The following is a 21,057-nucleotide window of genomic DNA, read 5'->3' as shown; positions in this document are numbered from 1 at the left end:
GTAAATAGCGGCACTCGCTGACCCCGAAACAAGAGCAAGATAGATCACAAGTGACGAACAAGACCCGCACTCGACACTCCGGCGAGCGATACTGAAGAAGAAAGAGTGCGGCGCGGAAGGATACCCAACATAAGCGCTGAAACGTCCGTCAGATTTACACGATTGTCACCGCCAGTGAATATTTGGAAGCTTATTGGTGAACTAAGTTTCAAGTCCTCATAATTTATGACACAATATTAACACACTACCAATAAATTACACTTTTCTCGCGTTATTTTCTTGATCGCAGCAGTAAGCGCGCCGACGCGCCGATGCCTTCTTGTCATCTGTGCAGTGGACATTTTGAACATGCGTTCGCCGAATTCCTTACCCCTCAGGTCGTCGCCGCCTGCAACCACTGCAACCCGCACCGCGACAGAGTAGAAAGGAGGGCTTCGGAACAATAGGGCGCACCTGGCCGAGAGCTAAGCTCGTGACCTTTGAAAGAGGCATTCGTGGGTCTACGATCACTGCTTCGCGTTCGTTCGATGCTGAGCCTTGCTGCAAACAAAGGCCACAGAAAAAACGTCTTCCCTTCAACCTCTACCCGCGGGAGTAAATGCAATCCTTCGTCCCCCCATTAGTCTTTTCCGAGGTATGTCTAGTCCTCCGAATTTGCACACGACACGCACTTCGCGACAGTTGGGACTAACGACACGATTTGAGGACTAAAGCTGACTTTACTCCCCGTTCAGCCGGTTTTTTTCTTAGAGTGCGTAGACAGTTCGCTAGCTAATGCTATCCAATCCGAAGCATGTACTTCTCATCATTCCCTTGGTGGTTGAACGATCGCAGCGCCAGTTTCCTGTCTAGGTTATTGTAAGAAACTCTGGGGAAAAAAATTGCAGTGGCTTAGCTCGGCTATGCACTCTAAGAAAAAAAGGACTAAAAGGGGTAGGGAGGTTAGTCCTTTTGGGGATCAACTGATTTGCCACAACCAATAGTCCTTTTGGGGATGAACTGCAAGGGGATAAACAGTTAGTCTTTGAAGGATTAGCTGCAAAGGACTAACGGTTGCTCCTGTAAGGAGTAACAGTTGATTTTCGGAAATGGTCCCTGAAGGAGCAAATGTTACTCCTGTAAGGACTAACAGCCGGTTTTTGGAAATGGTCCCTGAAGGAGCAAATGTTACTCCTTTAAGGAGTATTGGTTGATCTTCAGGAATGATCCTTGGGAGAGCAAATCGCGCTTCGCAATTGTAAAAAATGGTGGCGAAGTTCCTGCGCTCTTAGGAAAGGACATTTCACGGAAACATGCCGCTTAAATAGTGCTTCAGGAGTGGTACCCAACTTATATGTATTAACTGCTACTAATGCATTCAGTGAGCGCTTGTAAGCAATAATGCTGATCATTCGAATTGACTTTGCCGAACTTGAAAGAAATTGTGTATACCGGCTTCAATACTTGCCCTAGCGAGAATATTTAGTTACGTGCCCTGATCTTTCAATCCTTTAAAGCACTTTGAATCCTATGAACAAGGTAAAAACTCGGCGAGAAATGGCAAACCACGACACGGGAACACGAGTCACATGAATGACACCAAACACACACACATGCACAGTGATTCAGGTTACCAACGGTTTTGATTTCTTGATTGTGTAAGTTGGAGATAACCTACGGTGTTCTGTAAAGTATTCAAGGGAGAAAGAAAACCATGATTCTATTAACATCAATCTTTATTTTTACGAAAACACCAAAAAGGAACGAATGCCATCATTTAGTTGGTGTAGGGCCTGTTCCCGAATTACTAGGGCGAGTCCTACCTGGAAGAAATACAAAACAGAAAATTTTGTTACAAAATAAAGTAGCTAGAAAAGAACGACTTAATCACGTAAGACCCAATAATTGCGCAGTCGCATGCTCAAAAACATGCGACGCACAATGCTTTTTTAGTCTTCATATTATTTATAATACAATGTACCAAGACAATGAAAATAATAAACTTACGTTCAAAATTAGCAGAGGGACGTTGTTTGCAGAGCAAGTAAATCCAGAAATTGTTGATCACACCTCGATGTGACGGCGTCCATCTCTGAAGCTTTGCAGAAAGGAAGCTGCGATGGAGTCTTGCATGTAAGCTGAGGTATCCATTTTTCCGCAGGAAAGTTACGATGCTGGGTCCAATAAACAGCCGGTACACAGAAACAAACGCGCATGCGCGTCCACAATTGCAGCACATGCAGCGAGGTATGTTCTTCACAGCTGCGTTCATAGTCTGCGTAAATAGCGGCACTCGCTGACCCCGAAACAAGAGCAAGATAGATCACAAGTGACGAACGCGACCCGCACTCGACACTCCGGCGAGCGATACTGAAGAAGAAAGAGTGCGGCGCGGAAGGATACCCAACATAAGCGCTGAAACGTCCGTCAGATTTACACGATTGTCACCGCCAGTGAATATTGGGAAGCTTATTGGTGAACTAAGTTTCGAGTCCTCATAATTGATCACACAATATTAACACCCTACAAATTAAATTAATCTTTTCGCGCGTTATCTTCTTGATCGCAGCAGTAAGCGGGCCGACGCGCCGATGCCTTCTTGTCATCTGTGCAGTGGACATTTGGAACATGCGTTCGCCGAATTCCTCACCTCTCAGGTCATTGCCGCCTGCAACCCGCACCGCGACGGAGTAGAAAGGAGGGCTTCGGAACAATAGGGCGCACCTGGCCGAGAGCTAAGCTCATGACCTTTGAAAGAGGCATTCGTGGGATGTACGATCCCTGCTTCGTGTACGCTGCTGAGCATTGCTGCAAAGGCCACAGAAAAAACGTTTTCCCTTCAACCTCTACCCGCGGGAGTAAATGCAACCGTTCGTCCCCCCATTAGTCTTTTCCGATGAATGTCTAGTCCTCCGAATTTGCACACGACACGCACTTCGCGACAGTTGGTCCTCTCGCGGACTAACGACACGATTTGAGGACTAAAGCTGACTTTACTCCCACTTCAGCCGGTTTTTTTTCTTAGAGTGTGCCAGGGTATACGTATACGTAGCGTTAGCAAATGTTCAGCTGATTATTCTTCGCTTTCCAGATTGTCTAGGATTATTACCCTTCTTCTGTTCATTCTTCGTACGCTGAACCGCTAATTGCCAGGAAACTACTTCGGAATCCGATGAGATAAGCTTCTCGGCTCTTCTGCGCCGTCGAGCAGCATTTGCGCTTTCCTTCTCCATGGCGTTACCCACCTGCAAACGCCAGTCAGAGGCGCTATCAAGCGTCCCCAGCGCAGTGTCAGACGGCGAGTGCACAGCGAAGGCGAATAGCTGCGCGCGCGCCGGCGCCACTGTGTCTATGGCTGCGACGTCACTCCTCTCGAATGCGGCGCAGGACAGCAGCGGCGAGCCGCGCGTGGCGGTGGCGGAGTCTGTGCGCGCGCCGGCGCCAGCGTGTCTGCCGCGCCCACGACGCCATTTCTCCCGATCGCGCAGACCAGCAGCGGCGAGCCGCGCGCGGTGGTGTCGGAGAGCGCGTGAGATGCCAGCTCCGGTGACCCAGCTGTGTGACATCACTGATCCTCGCGTATACGCAGCACGGCTCATGAGGATCAACGCGAAATCGGCTCCGGCTAGGCAAGTGCAGCTAACGCTACAAAACGGATTGGAGCCGCGGATAAGACGCCTGTTTCGTTGGGGAGACGTTGAGCTACACAAGGAATACGATGCAGTGTCTCCAGTGTGCTTCACATGACTCATATCGCGCCAAATGTACGAGCAGCGCAGCGCTCAGTGGGCAGGTTTGAATGCACCTCGAATGAAGTTATCGTGCTACGTGGGAAGGCTACCCGTGCTGGGTGAACTAGAACTATCCATGCGGTACAAAAATGTGTCCGTCATGTGCACGCTAATGGTGTTCGATTGTGAAGGACCGAGCTTCCATGAACGTGACCTGATGACAGCGCTCAGCAAGAGGGACGTGCCGGTAGAACAGCTGACAGCCCGGATTTGCCTGCCGTTCCAAGTTCTGCCGCCTACAGGGTGAACAGTCTGCTTATTGACTATGACGACGTCTTCTCGGCAGACCTTGGTCTCATCAAAGGTCCTCCAAGTCTGAAGCTCAAGGCGACGGCGACGACAAAGTTCTGTAAGGCTAGATTCATTCCTCCCGCGCTCCGCGATAAGGTCTCAAGCGAAACTGATCGGTTGGTGTCTCCGGGAGTGTTGTTGCCGGTACAGCATACGGAATTGGCTGCACCTATCATTGTAGTCTCAAAAAAAAAAAGATGGTACTGTTCGAATTTGCGGAGACCTTTAGGTCACCCTCAACCTAGCTTGCGATGTGGAGCATTACCCGTTTCCGGTAGTCGAGAACATGTTTGCTAACTTAAATGGGGGTGAGAACTGCAGCACATTAGATTTGAAGGACACGTACCATCAAGTGCCGCTGGACGATGCGCCGCGCAAGTTGTGTGTTGTAGGCTTATGCCGCAGGAGCGAAGGAAAGAGACGGCTAAACCGTAATTGACGCCAGCATGCAGGGAACGGCAGCCGTGGAGGGACATACCCATAGGAGGGACATACCCATAGGGCCAATGGGGACGTTTTTCCGCTTCCGGCGACGGTAGCGGTGCCTGGGAGCGGCGGTACTTGACTGGATTTCTAAAATCTGCTGGAGGCGAGCCAATTCGAAAGGAAAAAAAATCCAATATGACCGCGTTCACCTGCGGTCGCTCGCTTGCTGGTGGCGCCGCCGTCCCCGCGGCCGCGACGTCGGTTCGAGCGTTTGCGCACTAATTGCTACTGCACTGTCTTCCTTCTTTATTGCCGTTTTCCTGCTTCGTTGTAGCCTCTATGGTAACATGGCGAATGGTGGCGAGCGGCGCCGTCGCGGCTGCATTGCAGCCGCTTTCGGCGCTCGCTGGAGAAGCAAAAAGCGCATATAACTTTCTTCACATGACATTTTATTGAAGGAAACGTCAATTGCTGCACGTTTACGCAATATTTGGGCTAGAATATTAGTAATAACCACAAAAGAAAACGAAAAAGATTCGAAATACTGCTGTGGTAAAACCTGAATAGAGGAATGCGTACATCGAGCACGCGTACAATATAAATAAGATACGAAAACGCATATTACAATCACATAAGCAGGCTAAGCATATAAAGAAATGCTACATCAGCATAAATAAGTGTACACATACGAGTTGTAGATTATGATTAACAGCATGAAGCGAAACATTTCCGCGCGTTGAAATAAATCATAACAAAACAAGTTGTTCGAATGGTTGGTTGATACTGTGCAAAAGATAATGACGCAACGCAAGCCGAAGAAAACAAGGGGTACAGGAAAAACATCTTTTCCTGTACTTCTTTTTTTTCCCTGCGTTGTGTCATTGCCTTTTGCACATATACACACACAGATACTTTTGCGTATATGTACACAGAAAGTGCAGCTAACAGTCATACCTTCTGGCTCATGTGGACGAACTCATGGAACATAAGTAGATCAACGTCATAATATGCTGAGTGCTACAGCATATTATTTTGTAAAAGCAGTGAGACAAATCTACAATTTGGCTCAGCTATCCCTGATCATGTTTTCCTCCAGGTAAATGTGTTGCAGGCAAGCTAACGTGATGTGAACAGGACGCGAAATGCTTTAATTTTCAAGTAATAAAGGGAGAAAAACGTAACAAGGAGTGGTCTAGACTCGGTTGCAGAGGTGACCTTTGAAACTTGTGGAAACATTGTGGTTGTGACTGGTGCACAACAGGAATGATCACAGGTCGTTAGTTAAGTTCGAAGTTGTGCGAAATACTCAATGTAACATGAAATATACACGAATATAAGCATCCTATCAAAGAAATAAGTAGAGTAAAGCGCAAAGTTGAACGCAGCTTCCCTATTATTTTTCTACCAGGTATCATGTTCGATCCATCACAGTGTCAGAAGATTTCCTGAGCAGTACTTAAATTGCAGATGGGGAACGTTGCATAGCTTCATCATAGTGTGTTACCAACTAGAACTGCATCCCTTGTCATTTGTTGGTTCAGGAAGTGGAATGTCACAGTTTACAAAGTTTAGTTAAGCAAGAAACACAGTTGCTCTATATAAACAAAACATTGTGAATAGTTTCATTGAGTATGGATGCATGCTTCTATTTCAAACTAACATGCATGTCAACCGAGTCGCAGCTCTGCACACACCCCTCTGGAATCCTCACAGAGCTGAGCACTTCATCAATGTATCTTTTGTGCCTGTGAATAGCTGACACCATCAGTTCTTTGCAGTGACACAACAGTCATGACCAGAGGTTTGTAACTGAAAAGTGACCTAGAGCCCCTGGGTGCTGAAAATCTTTTGGACTTTGTGAGCATCGGAATCCATGCATGCTTCAACCATCACGGCCCGTCGCAGTGGTCTAGTGGTTACGGTGCTCAACTGCTGGCCCGAACGTAGTGGGATTGAATCCCGGCTGCATATCAATGGATGCAATATGATTGAGGCCCATCTGCTTAGATTTAGGTGCACGTTAAAAAAACCCCAGGTGCTCAAAATATCTGAAGCACTCCACTACTGCATGCCTAATATTCGTATCATGGTTTTTGGACATAAAACCCCTACATTTTTTATTAATCAACCTATTTTTGCAACGTTCATTGTGAATTGATCACACTGTTACTGTTTATAAGGACTGCTTCAGTGTAAAACTAGTCAGTATTATATAAATTTTGGCATTTTTTGGGAGGCTGGATGTTTGATTGCCTTCCAAACCATGTCAAGCAAACAGAAAGAAAGCAGAAGGAGCAGGGTTTTCCAGTGCCTTTTGGGAACTGTTGGCATTTCCCAATACTAAAGCAATCCAGAACCTCTGGTCATAATACTCATGCTGATAAGGGCACACAAGGCTTAAAAAAATACAAAAGTTAGCCGGTTAAACTTGTACAATACAAAAGTAACGCAGCAGGAGCAAAAGTAGTCAATGCATTACATACAACCATAGCAGAATTATAAATACACATATATAAATATATACATAAAAATATATACATAAAACGTACATATATACATAAAAAGAAATAGAGCAACACATCTAAAAATATCGATAGGAAATGGGTGCAGAAGGCTGCACTAGAAATCTAATTTACATAATCATGTTCTAGAAAGGCACAAGATAAATTTAGCCTGCTACTTTATGTTTTTTCCTGGCAGCAGCACTGTGCCTTGACTTTGTTTCTTGTGTGTTCCTGTTTACAAATGTAATGTGCCAATGTAGCCTTGTGCGGCAGAATGTTTTAAGAAATTTCTCAGTGCAGCCAACTGAACAGAAAATAGCTTGCCGAATTGGCATCCTTTCCACCAGATTTTTGCACACATTGGAAAAATGTGCAGAATAGTTGATTTCATGTCTGAAGGCCGAATCCAATTCCTTTATGTAATTCAGACATGATTCAGAGGTTGCTGCAATGGAACCGAGGAGTTTCTCGGGTACACCACTTTGCTTGAGTAGTGCAAAGAATTGGTGCTGTCCATGGAGAGAGCCGCCATCAGCTTCAAGGAGTGTTCTCTTGCATGTGCACTCACTAGTCCTCAATTCAAGAAAGCTCTTCACAGGAGTACCAGCGACATGGTACACAACATTTTCATATACCATGTCAGTGGCATCTTGTGAAGATCCCTGCAGATCGAATGAATCAGAGGCCTGCTTCGTGCTGTGGCTTATGGTTGGTGTGCTGCTAGGTGACAACAATGCAGATGCACTCTCCAAGTTGGTGAGGAAAGCAATTGTTGTCACCTCACAGTTTCCTTGAGAAAGCTTGAAGAGCTTGCCAATCGAGCCGCCGCGAATTGGTTCACATTTGGTGTCTCATTGCAGCCATGTTTTTGACGAATGATTCCAAAAAAGTTTCCTAGGGGATCTTGCTGCAATTAACGTGTGAAAAGATGAGTGAAATCAAAGTCCTCTTTTAAATCAGCCCATTGAGAGTGAATTGTTTCATCTGTTTGGACCAATCTTTTTTTTTTTATTTTGGAAATGTACCAAGCCTGATTTGTGCTTCAGCAGTTCAAAAAGGTCCTTTGGCAAATCCGGTTCAAGCTTGTTTAAAGCCTCCTGCTGCGTTACGCGCCTCGCCTCGTGCATTTTTTTCATACGACCGAGTGCCTTGCGGTACCTTTCACTTCGTGAGTGATGTGTTAGCAGCTTCTTTTTGGTGCGAGGGGTGTGCACAGAGCTGCGTTTTCTTCGCGCACTTTTTGGCGTTTCTTGCGTATGCTCCGCGCTGCTGCCCTCCTTAGAAAATTGGAGGCCGCTCGGACCAGCATCAGCTGAAAAAAAGAAGACATGAAAAAATGCGAAGGAAAAGGCTTTCATCTGTCTTGTAGAGAAAGAAAAAAAATCACGAGTAAGCTATCAGGGTGCAATCACAGGGCTACTAATATACGGACCACTATGTGCTGCCACATCATTTTTCGTTACAAGCGATGTGTATTCTGCGACTAAGCGAGGAATCATAATTGATTTTTACATTCCAAGCATTTTATCCTAAAGGAATCATTCATAACCAAAATATCACAGAAAGCATTGCAAAAATGAACATTTCATAAAATGCTGAACAGAGGCAATGACATTTACAAAGTGGAGGATTTTGAATTATTCATTTCATAAATAGCTATCCGGGCTACATAAGCCACATTTACAAGAATGCACACCTGGTGCATCATATTCCGCCGGCCTATCTCGCAGAGCTACACTCATCAGAACAAATCGGGCAGCATAATTTTCAGTGTGGACCTTGTAGGTACAACTGCACCCACCTTTTATTTGAAATATAAATAATTGTGTGAACTAAATCACTGGTTGCAGGCCCTGAACTATATGCATGGTTTTGTCAACATTATAAGTTGTGACAATATTACACAGCCTTAGGTGTCCATGTCTATCAGGAAAACATCAAGACTACTGGTCCATATTTCTTAATGCAGATGCCGGATGTGTACTTTGCAATAATTCTCCCTCTCAGTTTTTGCACTTACCATCACTTGGTGAAACCTGTGACGGGGGTGTGGGCCTTCTTGTGGGTGTGCTTGGCGAAGCGGCTGTTGAAAAATAAATAAAAATGCTATAAAAGGCTTGCAAGCAGGTATTTTAATAACCTCACTTTGCATTGCACGTGTGAATACTGAGCAACAGACTTGTGGAGCAATTTTCAAATGTGCCCGAGAAAAACTACTCAGCGTTTTCATCACTATGGAATGAGCTCAACAAAGAAAGCACTGAGTCTATGCATTGATGTACAAAAATAAAGGATATCTATACCACGCAACAAAGCTTTCTTGCAGGGAGGTTGGTTTGTTGTGAACTCATAACGAGCTCCACAAACACTAGAGGAGTAAGGACGGAAACAGGACAGAGTACAGACTGTTTATACTGTCAGATGCTAAAAGCCATTTTCGCTGCTCTATCTCCCTGTTTCTTCATTTTGCGTTTGCGCAGCATGCTATCAGTTCATCCTTACCATGTAAACAGTCAACTAAGACATTCTTACTGGAAAGCATGCAAAATGCTACTCTATGAGTGCAAGCTAACATTTTTTTCCCCTAGAGTACATTTCCTGCATTTAAGGTTTACATACAGCAATTGTTCTCATGGCACTGGTAATTGAAAAAAGATCTGTGGCATTTCTACGTACTGTCTTAATTTCAGAGAACAATCTGCTCGAGTGGGCAGGTGTAGAATACAAAATAGTATCGCTGCTTGTTTTTATTTTTTGCAAGCTGTTCGTGCAGTATTACAGTGGCACCAACAACGAAATATTCGGTACCCTTTCATTCCAAGCAGAAAGGTGAAACAGATCCTTGTTCGGTACACCTACCTTCCACTCTAGGGGGGCAGTCTCAGCAACGGGGACGGCAACTCGCTTGCAGTAAACTGGTTGTCTGCAAATAAAGTACTCGAACTTAGTCCCCTACGGTGAAAACACACCTAGTAGAGTGAATACACTTGCAAGCTTTTAAAGGCATGACACTAAGCATAATAAACGTGCTTGTTTTTGATCTCCACTAAATTACAAATACAGATTATTACATATCCCGACAATATTCTCTAAATAAAACTTGATATATGAAACACGACTCGATCGAGTTCTTGTTTTTCCACTGCTTTTATATTGTAAGCTTATAAGGAATTATGGTGTGTAAACGCTAAGCGGAAACAGCGCATTGAAAAAAAAAAAGAATACAGAAAAATGAAAAGGCGGCGGTGGGGATGGGTTCAGATTAGAGAGGGAAAAAAAAGTGGCCCCGCGCGATAAGCGCTGCCTGTTTCATGAACATCCAAAACCGAGCTTGCCCATGCCTTCACCCGTTGGAAGCATCACGAGGGAGTAATGAAGAGATAAGCGAAACTGTTTCCGGGAGCTTCCCGAGAGCGAAAAAGGGCAGGTGGGTATCACGTTTGGTTCAAGGTCCCTCGTCGAGCAGCGCGGCAAGGTGCGCCGAAGGGAAGGAATGAGGACAATTTACGGCGACAAAACTCCGAGCAGGCGGTCGGTACGTAAACGTACACACAGATGAGGAACGTGGTGGTTTTCGCTTGTGCAACACAGCACACATTCAAATCTGAGGGCAGTGTCCCAAGTTAGCTACTGGGGCCTCCGCAATAACTTTGGGAGCGATACTTTCGTCGGCTGCGAACACCACCCATAAACTACACGGACGTGATGTATACGCAAACATTAAAGCGCTAAAAAAAACAGCTGCAGCGAGCACAACTATCCCACTAATGTTACTAGCACGCGTAAGTTAAAGTAACACGTAACAAAACACTCTGAAGACACGGTCGTATGACACGCTAATCCGAGTTGGTTAGCTTTCATAAGATAGTTAAGGTAACGTCAGGCAGTGAGGCACGCACATATATACTCACGTGAACAACCATAACTAGCGAACAGCTCCGCTTTTGAGAGGTGACGCCGCGTCGAGCCACAAACTGCAGCCCGCCCACTAATATAAACTTCTTAAGTAACCATTTCTCAAACAGATAGCCGCAGCAACGAATGGCAGCAAAGAAATCAGCTGTTCATTCAGCAGTTTCAAATCATAACGGTCAACGCCAGCTAGTTGAATCAAAACTTTGTGAACATCTTGGCACATATATAATAGTGAACGTACCTGTGGTCAGCAGGGATTCTGAAGCAGGGATTCGCCTTCATTCCCCGAGGAATCGCACCACTTCGCGGAGCAATAAAGGTGCGACATCGCTGCTCCTCGCTGCGGTGGTAAAGTTTGCGTTTCTATGCGCTTTCGTGCTTGCGCGTCGTCTGCTTGGGCGCTGCGCAGGCGTGATGGCGGCGGTACCTAGCGGAGCCACGCACAGTCATGTTTACAAAATTTCTTTAAAACTTTGCCTTGTAATACTCGTGGCTGGTTATAGTTTAATGCAGAAGCACGTTTTTGTTTACTACTGTGTACTACCGTGGCCGCGTTATTTTATTTTTATTAGGCTTACTGAGGCCTCGAAGTACCGCCCCTACCAGCTTCGCTGCAATCGTTTCGACGGTAGCGACGCCCCATGGCCCGGACGCCAAACTACCATCATGCCTCGGGCCTGGCTTCACGTGCCACAGCTAGGCGCCGTCTTTTTTTTTCTTGCGGTCGCGCGCCTTCCGATTTGCTCTCTGCCTAAAGGAGGGCGCTACAGGCTCCCCCGCGTTAGAGTAAATAGAAAATTTTCAGAGTATCGCATCTGTTTTCCGCGCGCCGCGGCCGACGCGATTGGCTTACTCGCATCACGCGACCTCTCGCCGCCATATCTCTTCCAAGCGCTTTGGGTGCAGGCGCGTTCGATGCAGAGCGTGGCCGGACATTTAGTAGTACCACGGTCCAGAAGTACTTCGTCGCTCTTTTAAACGCGTCATGCAGACAGGGGCGTAAGCAGACATTATTTTCGGGGGAGGGGGGCACCTCGGTGATCCAAAGTGGGGCCCTCGCAGGTAGATGTGGTCGAGTGTCATTTCGTGCTACAAATTTTTTTTTTTTTGGGGGGGGGGGGTGGGCACGGGCCTGGTGTGCTACCCCTGGCTACGCCAATGCATGCAGATGCCAGAAGGGAGTTTCTCACCCGCAATCGAACGTTACTGGTGAGCTACTCTGGGAATCTCGTTTATTTTGGCATGCCGTGTGGGAAAAATTAATGTGAAGAGCACCGTTCTACGTGGCTGCATAGTTGGCCGGAATGAATTCGCCCCCCTCGAATAAAACTCCTTCGTGCAGTGAACTACACTTTGCTGGAAAAGATCTTATGCGAAAGGATACTTCATGTTTTCGGTTCGCTATGGTCAGCGATATTGAAAACTATATACCTTTCTATTTGCTTGGTTGTTTATATCTCGATCTGTTGAACAGATTACGCATGCTATCCGAGTTTTTTCAAATCAAAATCAAATCAAAATGAGTTTATTAAGACGTGTATACAAAAACTGCGTACATAATATTTGGACCAATAGCCTACGTGGCTAGTAGCTGGTCCAATAGAGAAAATACATAAAAGTTAGCAACGCACATGATTGGTCATGAAAAATGATTGGTTTTATACATATGGAAGTTTCAGTGATGTACATTCTATGTACGGAAAGGTGATTACAATTCATTAGACAAGAAAAAGCGTTTGCAAGAAAGGTTGAAGTTACGCGTAGTTTTTATTTCCAGAGGCACAATATTCCAGGTTACAGCTCCGAAGAATTCTAGCAATCGTTCGCCATAAACGTTGTTACTGGGAGGAAGATTTAAATTTAACTGACTTGTTTGTCTGGTGTTTGCACGCGGGAAGTTGAATATGGTGTTGGGTAGTGGAAAGTTCCTGTACAGTATTTTGTAAACTAGGCAAGTTACCTTATAATTTCTTAGCGCCGTAATGAGACAATATGAAGATCATTGAATAGGATGCCACTGGGGTAATGAACGGCGGAGAATGCTATTATTCTTAAAGGACGTTTTTGTAACTGGAGTATAGGTCTTAAATAAGTTTTGTATGTTACGCCCCAGGCCTCACAGCAGTAGCCGAGGTGTGAATGAAACAGAGAAAAATATATGCAACGAAGTAGAGAACGAGGAAAATATTGGCGGGAACGGACCAGTGCATAACAGCTAAAAGCTAGTTTTCTACACACAGCATTGATCTGGCCTCTCCAGTGCACAATGACGGTCAAAAAGAATTCCCAAGTATTTGAATGAGTCGACCTAATTCAGAGTTTGGTTGGCCAGAGAAATATTAAGGCTGCTGGAGTTCACTATTTTTCTACTTGAGTGAAATACGAGGTACTTCACGATGTCACGGGCGCACGGCTGAGGTTGTGTACGCGTTGTCCATTCGCGAAATCTAGCGCTGCTAAACAAATTGCGAAAGCGAAATTGTGCAAGCATATTGTTATAAGCGTGTCGCGCATGAGGGCGAATTGGAAGATTTATTAAAATAATAACTGTTTACTGGTATACATTGCGTGCAATTGTGGCATGATCATTTGCCATTGCGCAAAACAGAAGCGTGGAACTCTTTTGATAAACAGGGTATATGGCAATGTTATCGCGTATTTTTAAATTTGTTGCAAAAGAATGCTGCTAATGCTGCATTGCGCCGAGCGTACCCTTAAAATACTGTTAGTGGGTGAGAAATGGTCACAAAAAAAAAGGCAGATCCCACGCATTTAGGGAGTTGATTTTATGCGAGCTCTAGGTCTATATACATACTGTGTTGCAGCAGCATGTGCTTTAAAAATTCCGGGATGTGCTATTTCAGATCAAAAGAACATAAAGCACCGTGCCGAGGAAGTTTTAATAACAGTGCATTATGAAAAAAAAAGTGCAGCAGTGCAGAAATCTAACCCCAGCTGTTTACGCGCTGGCAACGCCAAAAAAAAAAAACTTTGTCGGAACACAGCAAAATATTTGCAAATTCATTGCAACGTTGCGAATATTAAGCAGACAAGAAATAGCATATGAAACAATGAAGTAGTGATGTCAATAATTTTTGATGGCCTATTTTCTATGTATCGCAAAACAAGATGCACCTTACCTACCGCACGCCGATTCGCCCGTGGGTTCGGTGCTGGCGTTCCGCATCAAGACATAAATACGTCGTGCACAACTTCCAATTACCGTACACACACAACTTGTATTACACATATCAACCAGTCGAACAGCAAGCATGGTGCGCAAGCAAGCTATGCGTCAGCGATCAGTCGAAGGACGCAATGTTGAATGTTCTCGATGATGTTCGATAACGTTCTCGAGTGCAGTGAACCTGAACACCGACTGCAAAGCTAGCGCAAACAGTCAAGATTCACCAAATGTCGGAGTAAATGGCATCTCCCACGATGTCAATGCTCTAATGCAACTATGTTTACAGCTCCGGACCTAGCGAACACACCCTAGCGTGACACGAACAGAGACCGATGAAGCCAGGAAGAGAGATCGCGAACACATGGAAACATTCGCCGTACGTTTCATTAGTTACACCGCTAACCACGCAGTCGATCCATACCTGTCGATGACTCGAAATCACTTCTAATATCCGCTTGAAGAAACACACACACACACATAATGCCGTTCCGCCGAGCGTAACATGGCTAAAATTTCGGTCACTTCTCAACACACGCTAGCAACGCGCCGGGTGGTCTGGAAGGGAAATGGCCGCCGCCGCCCAATGTTGCCCGCGTGCAGCCTACCTTTGCGGTACTCTGATTTTCCAGTGACTCTACCCCGCGTTAGAGCCGTACATGGGGAGAGTCTGGCGAATGGACGAGGCAGTGACGTCGCGGCGCGGCGATGACGCCGTTCACGTCACCGCCACGCCTCCGCTCCGGCGCCGTCCGCCATATATAGTCTTCCCGCGCGACGGGCGCACGGCTGTTGTGTACGCGTTGTTCATTCGCGAAATCTAGCGCTGCTAAACAAATTGCGAACGCGAAACTGTGCAAGCATATTGTTATATAAGTCTAATGAAGAATAAAGAGAAATAAATGTGTCGAAATAACCGAGAAACTGATTTCTAGAGCTGAGTACGCCGATTCGAGTCCAGGACGTTCTACGATAGGCGCTGTGCTTTTAGAACGCAGCTAGCTCTTAGGCGCCCGTTCCTGCGTTGTTCGGCATCGCCGTTGGCGTCGTCGGCGTAAACAATGAACGAACGAGGACGAAAGACAGCGAACGCGGAGTCTGTAGATATCACGAGCGACTGGCCTCTAACATCGCTTTCGTCCTCCGTCACGCGCGCTCGCCCTTCGGTCGGAGCTCGTGCGCATGCAAGGCTGGCGGGTGCGCTGCGACTGTCTCGCTTGTCATGACGGGGATGTCGATGTCAGCATTTCGGTTGCTTCGCGACGCCTGCAATGCACAGAGTGGTGTGCGTAGCACTCGAGCACTGGCAGTTTCTGTGGCAATATGTAACGAGTGTTCCAATGCGGATAGCCAGAACTTCAAACACAGTTGGCGTTGCCTCAATACAAAGCTGAGCTCAGAATTCGCATGAGGGATTATCGTGATCATCGGTGAGCTTTCGTGCTAGGAAGACCTGTGGGTTTGCGTGAATTTTGTTTGTTTTCTTGATTAAACATGGCGCGACTGACACGAGATACAAACAAAGAATACACATGAACCCATACCAGCTTGCCCAACTATCAGTGTTACTGATTGTTTTCTCGATTAATTTTTTGAAGCTTAGGTTCAATAATAACGAAGCTTGGCAACGTTTCTGACGCTGAAGATGTTCAGTACGGTTCGGCTGGCGCTTCTGTGCACAGTGATATCGTGAGAAGTTTTTCGACCTTGCGATGATGATCGCTCCGAAGATGGAGTGGAACTGTTGAGTGTACTATGTATATATCATTGATTTCTTTATTTCCTTCGGGAGTGGAGTACCGGCGAGTGCGCCAGATCACTACAGTCAGAAATTGGATCTGCCATGCTTGCGCTTTCAACAGTATTGGGGGTGTTCATGCAAGCAGAATTCGCGCTGCTGAATGTCATGGTCATTAAAACATTGCTTTTAGGGCGAACGCCTTAGATGCCTCATGAAACGCGCGAATTAACTGAAGTACCAAGGCTTCGGCGCCAACACGAGTGAGGCAAAAAAATCATGTGATGACGTCACCAGGACGTCGCATATAGCTCAAATTTGTCACGTGCCAACGACGTCATGCTGATGTCGGATTACGTTACGTCATCTGATAACTTCATCACATGACATCGACGCTTTACACAGCCTCTGTGATCGGCCCACCAATCACGGAGGCAATGCAAGACGCGGGGAGGTGCAGAAAGCTTGCAACGCCTGCGATCTTGGATGCGTTGCAATCATGTGATGACGTCATCGCGTGAAGTCACGTTATTCGACGTCATCATGACGCCATGAGCTTTGGTCGTATTTGTCGTATGATGACATTACGTAATTTTTCACATCCTTCGTCCTGACGCCGCCGACGCGAGATGACGACGCCGCGGACACCGGCGGTCAATTTTCACATTTGCTGAGGCGTCTAAGGTTTCCGCCCTAGCAGGTGCAGGGCCCCTAGAAGGTGAGTGTTAAATGAAAACAATACTTCGTTGAGCTAGTCTGTGATCGATGACATCCTGTTGGTTTACTTCAGAAAATCATTTTTCTGCTCAACTTCATCACGCCCTATACTTCCTAATCACAAAATTTCATCGAGCACATGAGGGCCCCTTGCTATAGTAGAAGAGATTCGTGCACGAGCACAGACATCGTGCACTATACGTACGTGACTAAAAAGCTCAAGGCACATTCGCTTAGCACAGAGGCGCGCATTAATTTACATGCGAGAATTAAGCGTGAACCTGGTAGCATGTACAAAAGCGGCAACACAGCGGTAAATGACACCATAGGCTGAGAGTCACAGAAACGCAGACCACATAACGTGCCAGAAACACATGCCAGATAACCGCCGCAGCTGACGCGCGGCGGCACTAACCTGCGATATCAAAATAAATCTTCCCCTCACAACATCACGGTAACATCCCAAGCTCATGCTCAGTACGCGCGATAAATTACGTAAACGCCACACATCACGCTTGACACAGCGTGATCGCTGCAAAATATCATTCTGCCCGAGCGTTTCGAAACGCGGACCATAAAACTCATTTTTTCAGCGTGACAAAATGATTTTTAAAATTTTTGAGCCTGAAAGGGCCCCATTGCGCAACGAATAATAAATTTCTGTTAATGGTACCCTGTTTACAATACCAGCAATATTCAAGCGAAATACACTGGTACGTCAATCGCATAACACGGAGTAGTCTGTAGGGGTCCATTTGCTGCGTCTGATTTTTCTAATCCAAAGGCGTCGTCGCTTATTTTTCCTGGGAAGCCTAAAAAAGCGAAAACCCTGCACGTTGTTGTTTGAGCAGCCGATCGCTGAACAGCCCATCGCACGCAACAAATTGACGCACGAATACACGCGCTCCTCAACAATCGTGTGAATTCGGCGCGCCGGAACCTCGCCTTCGCGGCTCTGACATACTCCGCGCCGCCCTGCCGCCCGCCGCCGCCGGCGAGGAGAGAGGGTTCATGTCACAAGAAGAGGGCGGCGCAGGGGCGGGGCGCGGAGAGCGGCGAGATGAAAGAATCGCCAAACTCTCCCGAAGGGTATATATGGCTCTGCCCCGCGTAGGCTGGAAATTGGAATGTCACGGAAGGCCGTTTGTGGCAGTCATACGAGAGGTCAGGCGTTGATGTGAGGCTTTCTATAGCGGTCTCCAGGTGAGCCGGCTTAAGTCGGTCCAGGCTGACTGTCTCTTTGCCGCCGTTCTTTAGGAGAGTGGCAGTTTTTGGGGTGCAATTAAGGACGCGGAATGGTCCGTCGTAGGCTGGTGTTAAAGGTGGTCGGACTGCGTCGCGGCGCACGAGAACTTGTGTTGCAGTGGCCAGGTCCGCGTAGCCAAATACTGTTTTGTTGTGGGGAGGCCGGGGTGGAGTGGGCCGGAGGTCTTGAACGCAGTCCCGGAGGCGTTGTAAGAATTGTTGTGGCTAGGCTGGTAGCTGCGTTGATATGAAGCCTCCAGGGAGCAGCAGAGAACTTCAACGCACCAGCTCGGGTGCTGAGCACTGTAGGTCTGCCCGAATGACAGCCCGTGAACCCTGGAGCACCACGGCAAAGCATCAACCCAGGTGGCACTATTGAGGCGTGTGGTCGGGGTTATCTTCAGTTGTCGGTGAAGACGTTCCACCATGCCGTTGGCGCAGGGATGATACGTAGTGGTATCAGACAGTTTCAGGCTCTGAGGATGCGATTAAGTTAGGTAAACAACTAGGACTCAAATTGACGTCCACGGTCTGTTGTCACGATGCCTGGACAGCCAAAACGAGATGCCCACGTGGAAATGAAAGCGCAGGCAACCGTCTTAGCGGTAATATCATGAATGGGAATAGCCACCGGCCAGCGTGTGAAACAATCGACCATTGTGAGTATGTAACGGTAACCTTGAGACACGGGAGAGGGTCCACAACGTCAAGGTGCACATGGTCGAAACGACGACTGGGTTGGAAGGAAAGCTTGGGGAGGCGTCTTGGTATGCCGGGAGGCTTTTGTCATCTGGAAGGGCAGGCACATGCGCGTCCAAGCGCGAACATCACCGTTGATTCCGGGCCAGACGTAGCACTGGGTGAGAAGGCGCTGAGTAGCCTGGATGCCTGGGTGATATATGTCCTGTAGATAGCGGAAAATGGTGCGACGTAAGGAAGCCGGAACAAAAGGGCGGGAAACGTCAGCTGAGACATCGCACCACAGGGGCTCAGATGATAATAGATGGGACACCAGGCGTAGTCGGAGAGAACGGGGTTTCTCCGGGAAAGCGGTGAGATCTCTATCATTCTGTTGTGTGGAGGAGAATGAAGCCAGTCGATGCTTGGAGATGAAAACGCAACCGTGGCTATACGAGAGAGGGCATCTGTAGCGGTGTTGTTAGCGCCTTTCACGTGACGGATGTCATTTGTGAATTAAGAAATAAGTATGGGGAAAATAGTATACTTAAGAAATAAGTATGTGGCCGCGGCGGCCACATTTTCGATGGAGGCTAAAATGCTTGACGCCCATGTGCTTATGGTTAGGTGCACGTTAAAGAACCCCAGGTTGTCGAAGTTTCCGGAGCCCTCCACTATGGCGTCTCTCATACTCATGTCGTGGTTTTGGGACGTTAAACCCCAACATTAATTTCCTATTTCTTCTGTGTGTGTGTGTGTGTGTGTGTGTGTGTGTGTGTGTGTGTGTGTGTGTGTGTGTGTGTGTGTGTGTGTGTGTGTGTGTGTGTGCGTGCGTGTGACTATACGTAATATTTGTGTGTACATGTTGTCATTGCATATACCATAATCATCACTCTACACCTGGAGTAGCGTGCCAGCGGATAAACCAGGCTTGCAACCACGGGGATATCATTACAATATATTGTAATAGGACTGAAACTTGGCCAAGTTGGTCGTACTTCATAATAAAACGGCAGCGCAACCACACACGGACCGAAGAAAGAATGATCAAGCAACACAGCGCTGCGAACACGGAACGATGGCGCTGTGTTTCGTGTTCCTTCTTTCTTCGGTCCGTGTGTGGTTGCGCTGCCGTTTTGTTATGATATCATTACAAATTGCTACCTATCTTGGCATGGAATTGAGGCGAACGCTTAAGGCGTTAAGTCATCACGCCGCTTGCGCTACACAAGTGACTCAATTATACGAGGCACACGACATTGTGTTTCCAACAAAGTCACTGAATATGTGCGATAAGATATCACCTGCGTTTCCAACATCTTCCACTACACCAATCTGCATTTCCCAGGTATAACGGCTTCAAGAGTGACCCGCTCTCCAAATGTGTCTGCATTCCTCCGTTTAGTGCTACCAATGGCATATCAGGTCGGAGTGACCTCAATATTATGACGGGCCATTACGCTTTTCCTGCTCTCGGGCCGGCATCCAGAGGAGGCGTAGACATGAAGGTACGCATTGCATGACCCTGACATTGACATTCAATTTCGATTTGCCTTCTTTCTTCATTTTACGCTTGGAAAATGGTGACTAAACAAGTCAAGAGCTGTTTGCCCTATGCACTCTTTGTGCCAAGAGAAGTTTGCATTTTATTCTCCTTGGGGTCATTCGCACGAGTACAAGTATCATAACAAGATCAAATAGCGGCATTACGTTTCCCTTTCTCGCGTGTGGGATGCCACGAAGCTTTAAGCTGTTGGCACCGTTGAGAAGCCTTCTATACGCTCGTATTTCTGACAGCGTTTGGTGATAGCATGTCTGTTTATTTTGCCAGTGCACAGGATAGATCAACCTATAAACGTTATTTGATTTAATTATCTTCCTTGTGAATGTGACCAATGTTGAGAAACAGCGTGGCTATATTATTTGGTGTATTTGCACATTCAGCTAAAATCATCTTTTGTTGTCATAGTGTACATGTACTTGCTTCGAAAACGGAAGTGTATTCATTGGCGCTGGCGATGCACACAGATGACAAATACGTCGCTTGCCATTGGACTTCGGTTCGTTTCTGTGGCTGGGCCGACGCACGACCAGCAGCCGCCGTTCCGCTGGTCTACATCCGGATTCCACGACCCCCATGATGGTCAGCCCGACCTATGGAATTTCACGCCATTCGTCTGCACCTGGGAAAAAGGCCACTGTCAGCCATAATATACCTTAGTACAAACGTTACTAAAGATTTCTTATGGTCTGTTTGTGTCCCATTCTTGTTTTGATAGCCCACTACTGGTCATGCAGGCCGATGAAACGTTCATTCTGGTTACTAATATTGTTATTCAAGAATCAAGAATCAACAAAGTTTGTTTCCAACATAAAACTGGGGGTCAACCCAGGTGAAAAGCCGCGAAATGCAGCTTGAAGGCGCCTGGGGGCCCATAGAAAAGGCAGCGTACACAAACGTTTCAAGGCAACATAAGGGTAGTAATGAACAAAGAACATTTAAAGTAGTAAAAGAAACAAAGTAACGACATAGAATATTGGTAAATATAACACATACAGATGTGGCGACACACTGCGCACAAACCGGCG

General features: G+C 46.6%; 1 protein-coding gene across 2 annotated transcripts in view; it reads left to right on the top strand.

Annotated features, from left to right (window-relative positions):
* Nucleotides 1–20,679, top strand: part of LOC119405544 (putative phospholipase B-like 2) — a 105,450-nt gene extending 84,771 nt beyond the window's left edge. For both annotated transcript variants that reach the window (XM_049413812.1, XM_049413810.1), the window contains 2 exons: nucleotides 19,817–19,976; nucleotides 20,497–20,679. In XM_049413812.1, coding sequence (XP_049269769.1) covers nucleotides 19,817–19,976; nucleotides 20,497–20,679 — 343 coding nt within the window. The remainder of the gene's footprint in view (nucleotides 1–19,816; nucleotides 19,977–20,496) is intronic.
* The last annotated feature ends 378 nt before the right edge of the window (nucleotides 20,680–21,057 follow it).

The sequence above is a fragment of the Rhipicephalus sanguineus genome, chromosome 1, assembly GCF_013339695.2.
Source record: "Rhipicephalus sanguineus isolate Rsan-2018 chromosome 1, BIME_Rsan_1.4, whole genome shotgun sequence".
NCBI lineage: Eukaryota > Metazoa > Arthropoda > Arachnida > Ixodida > Ixodidae > Rhipicephalus > Rhipicephalus sanguineus.
The sequence above is the reverse complement of the archived record's forward strand: the minus strand, read 5'-3'. Positions and strand labels throughout refer to the sequence as shown.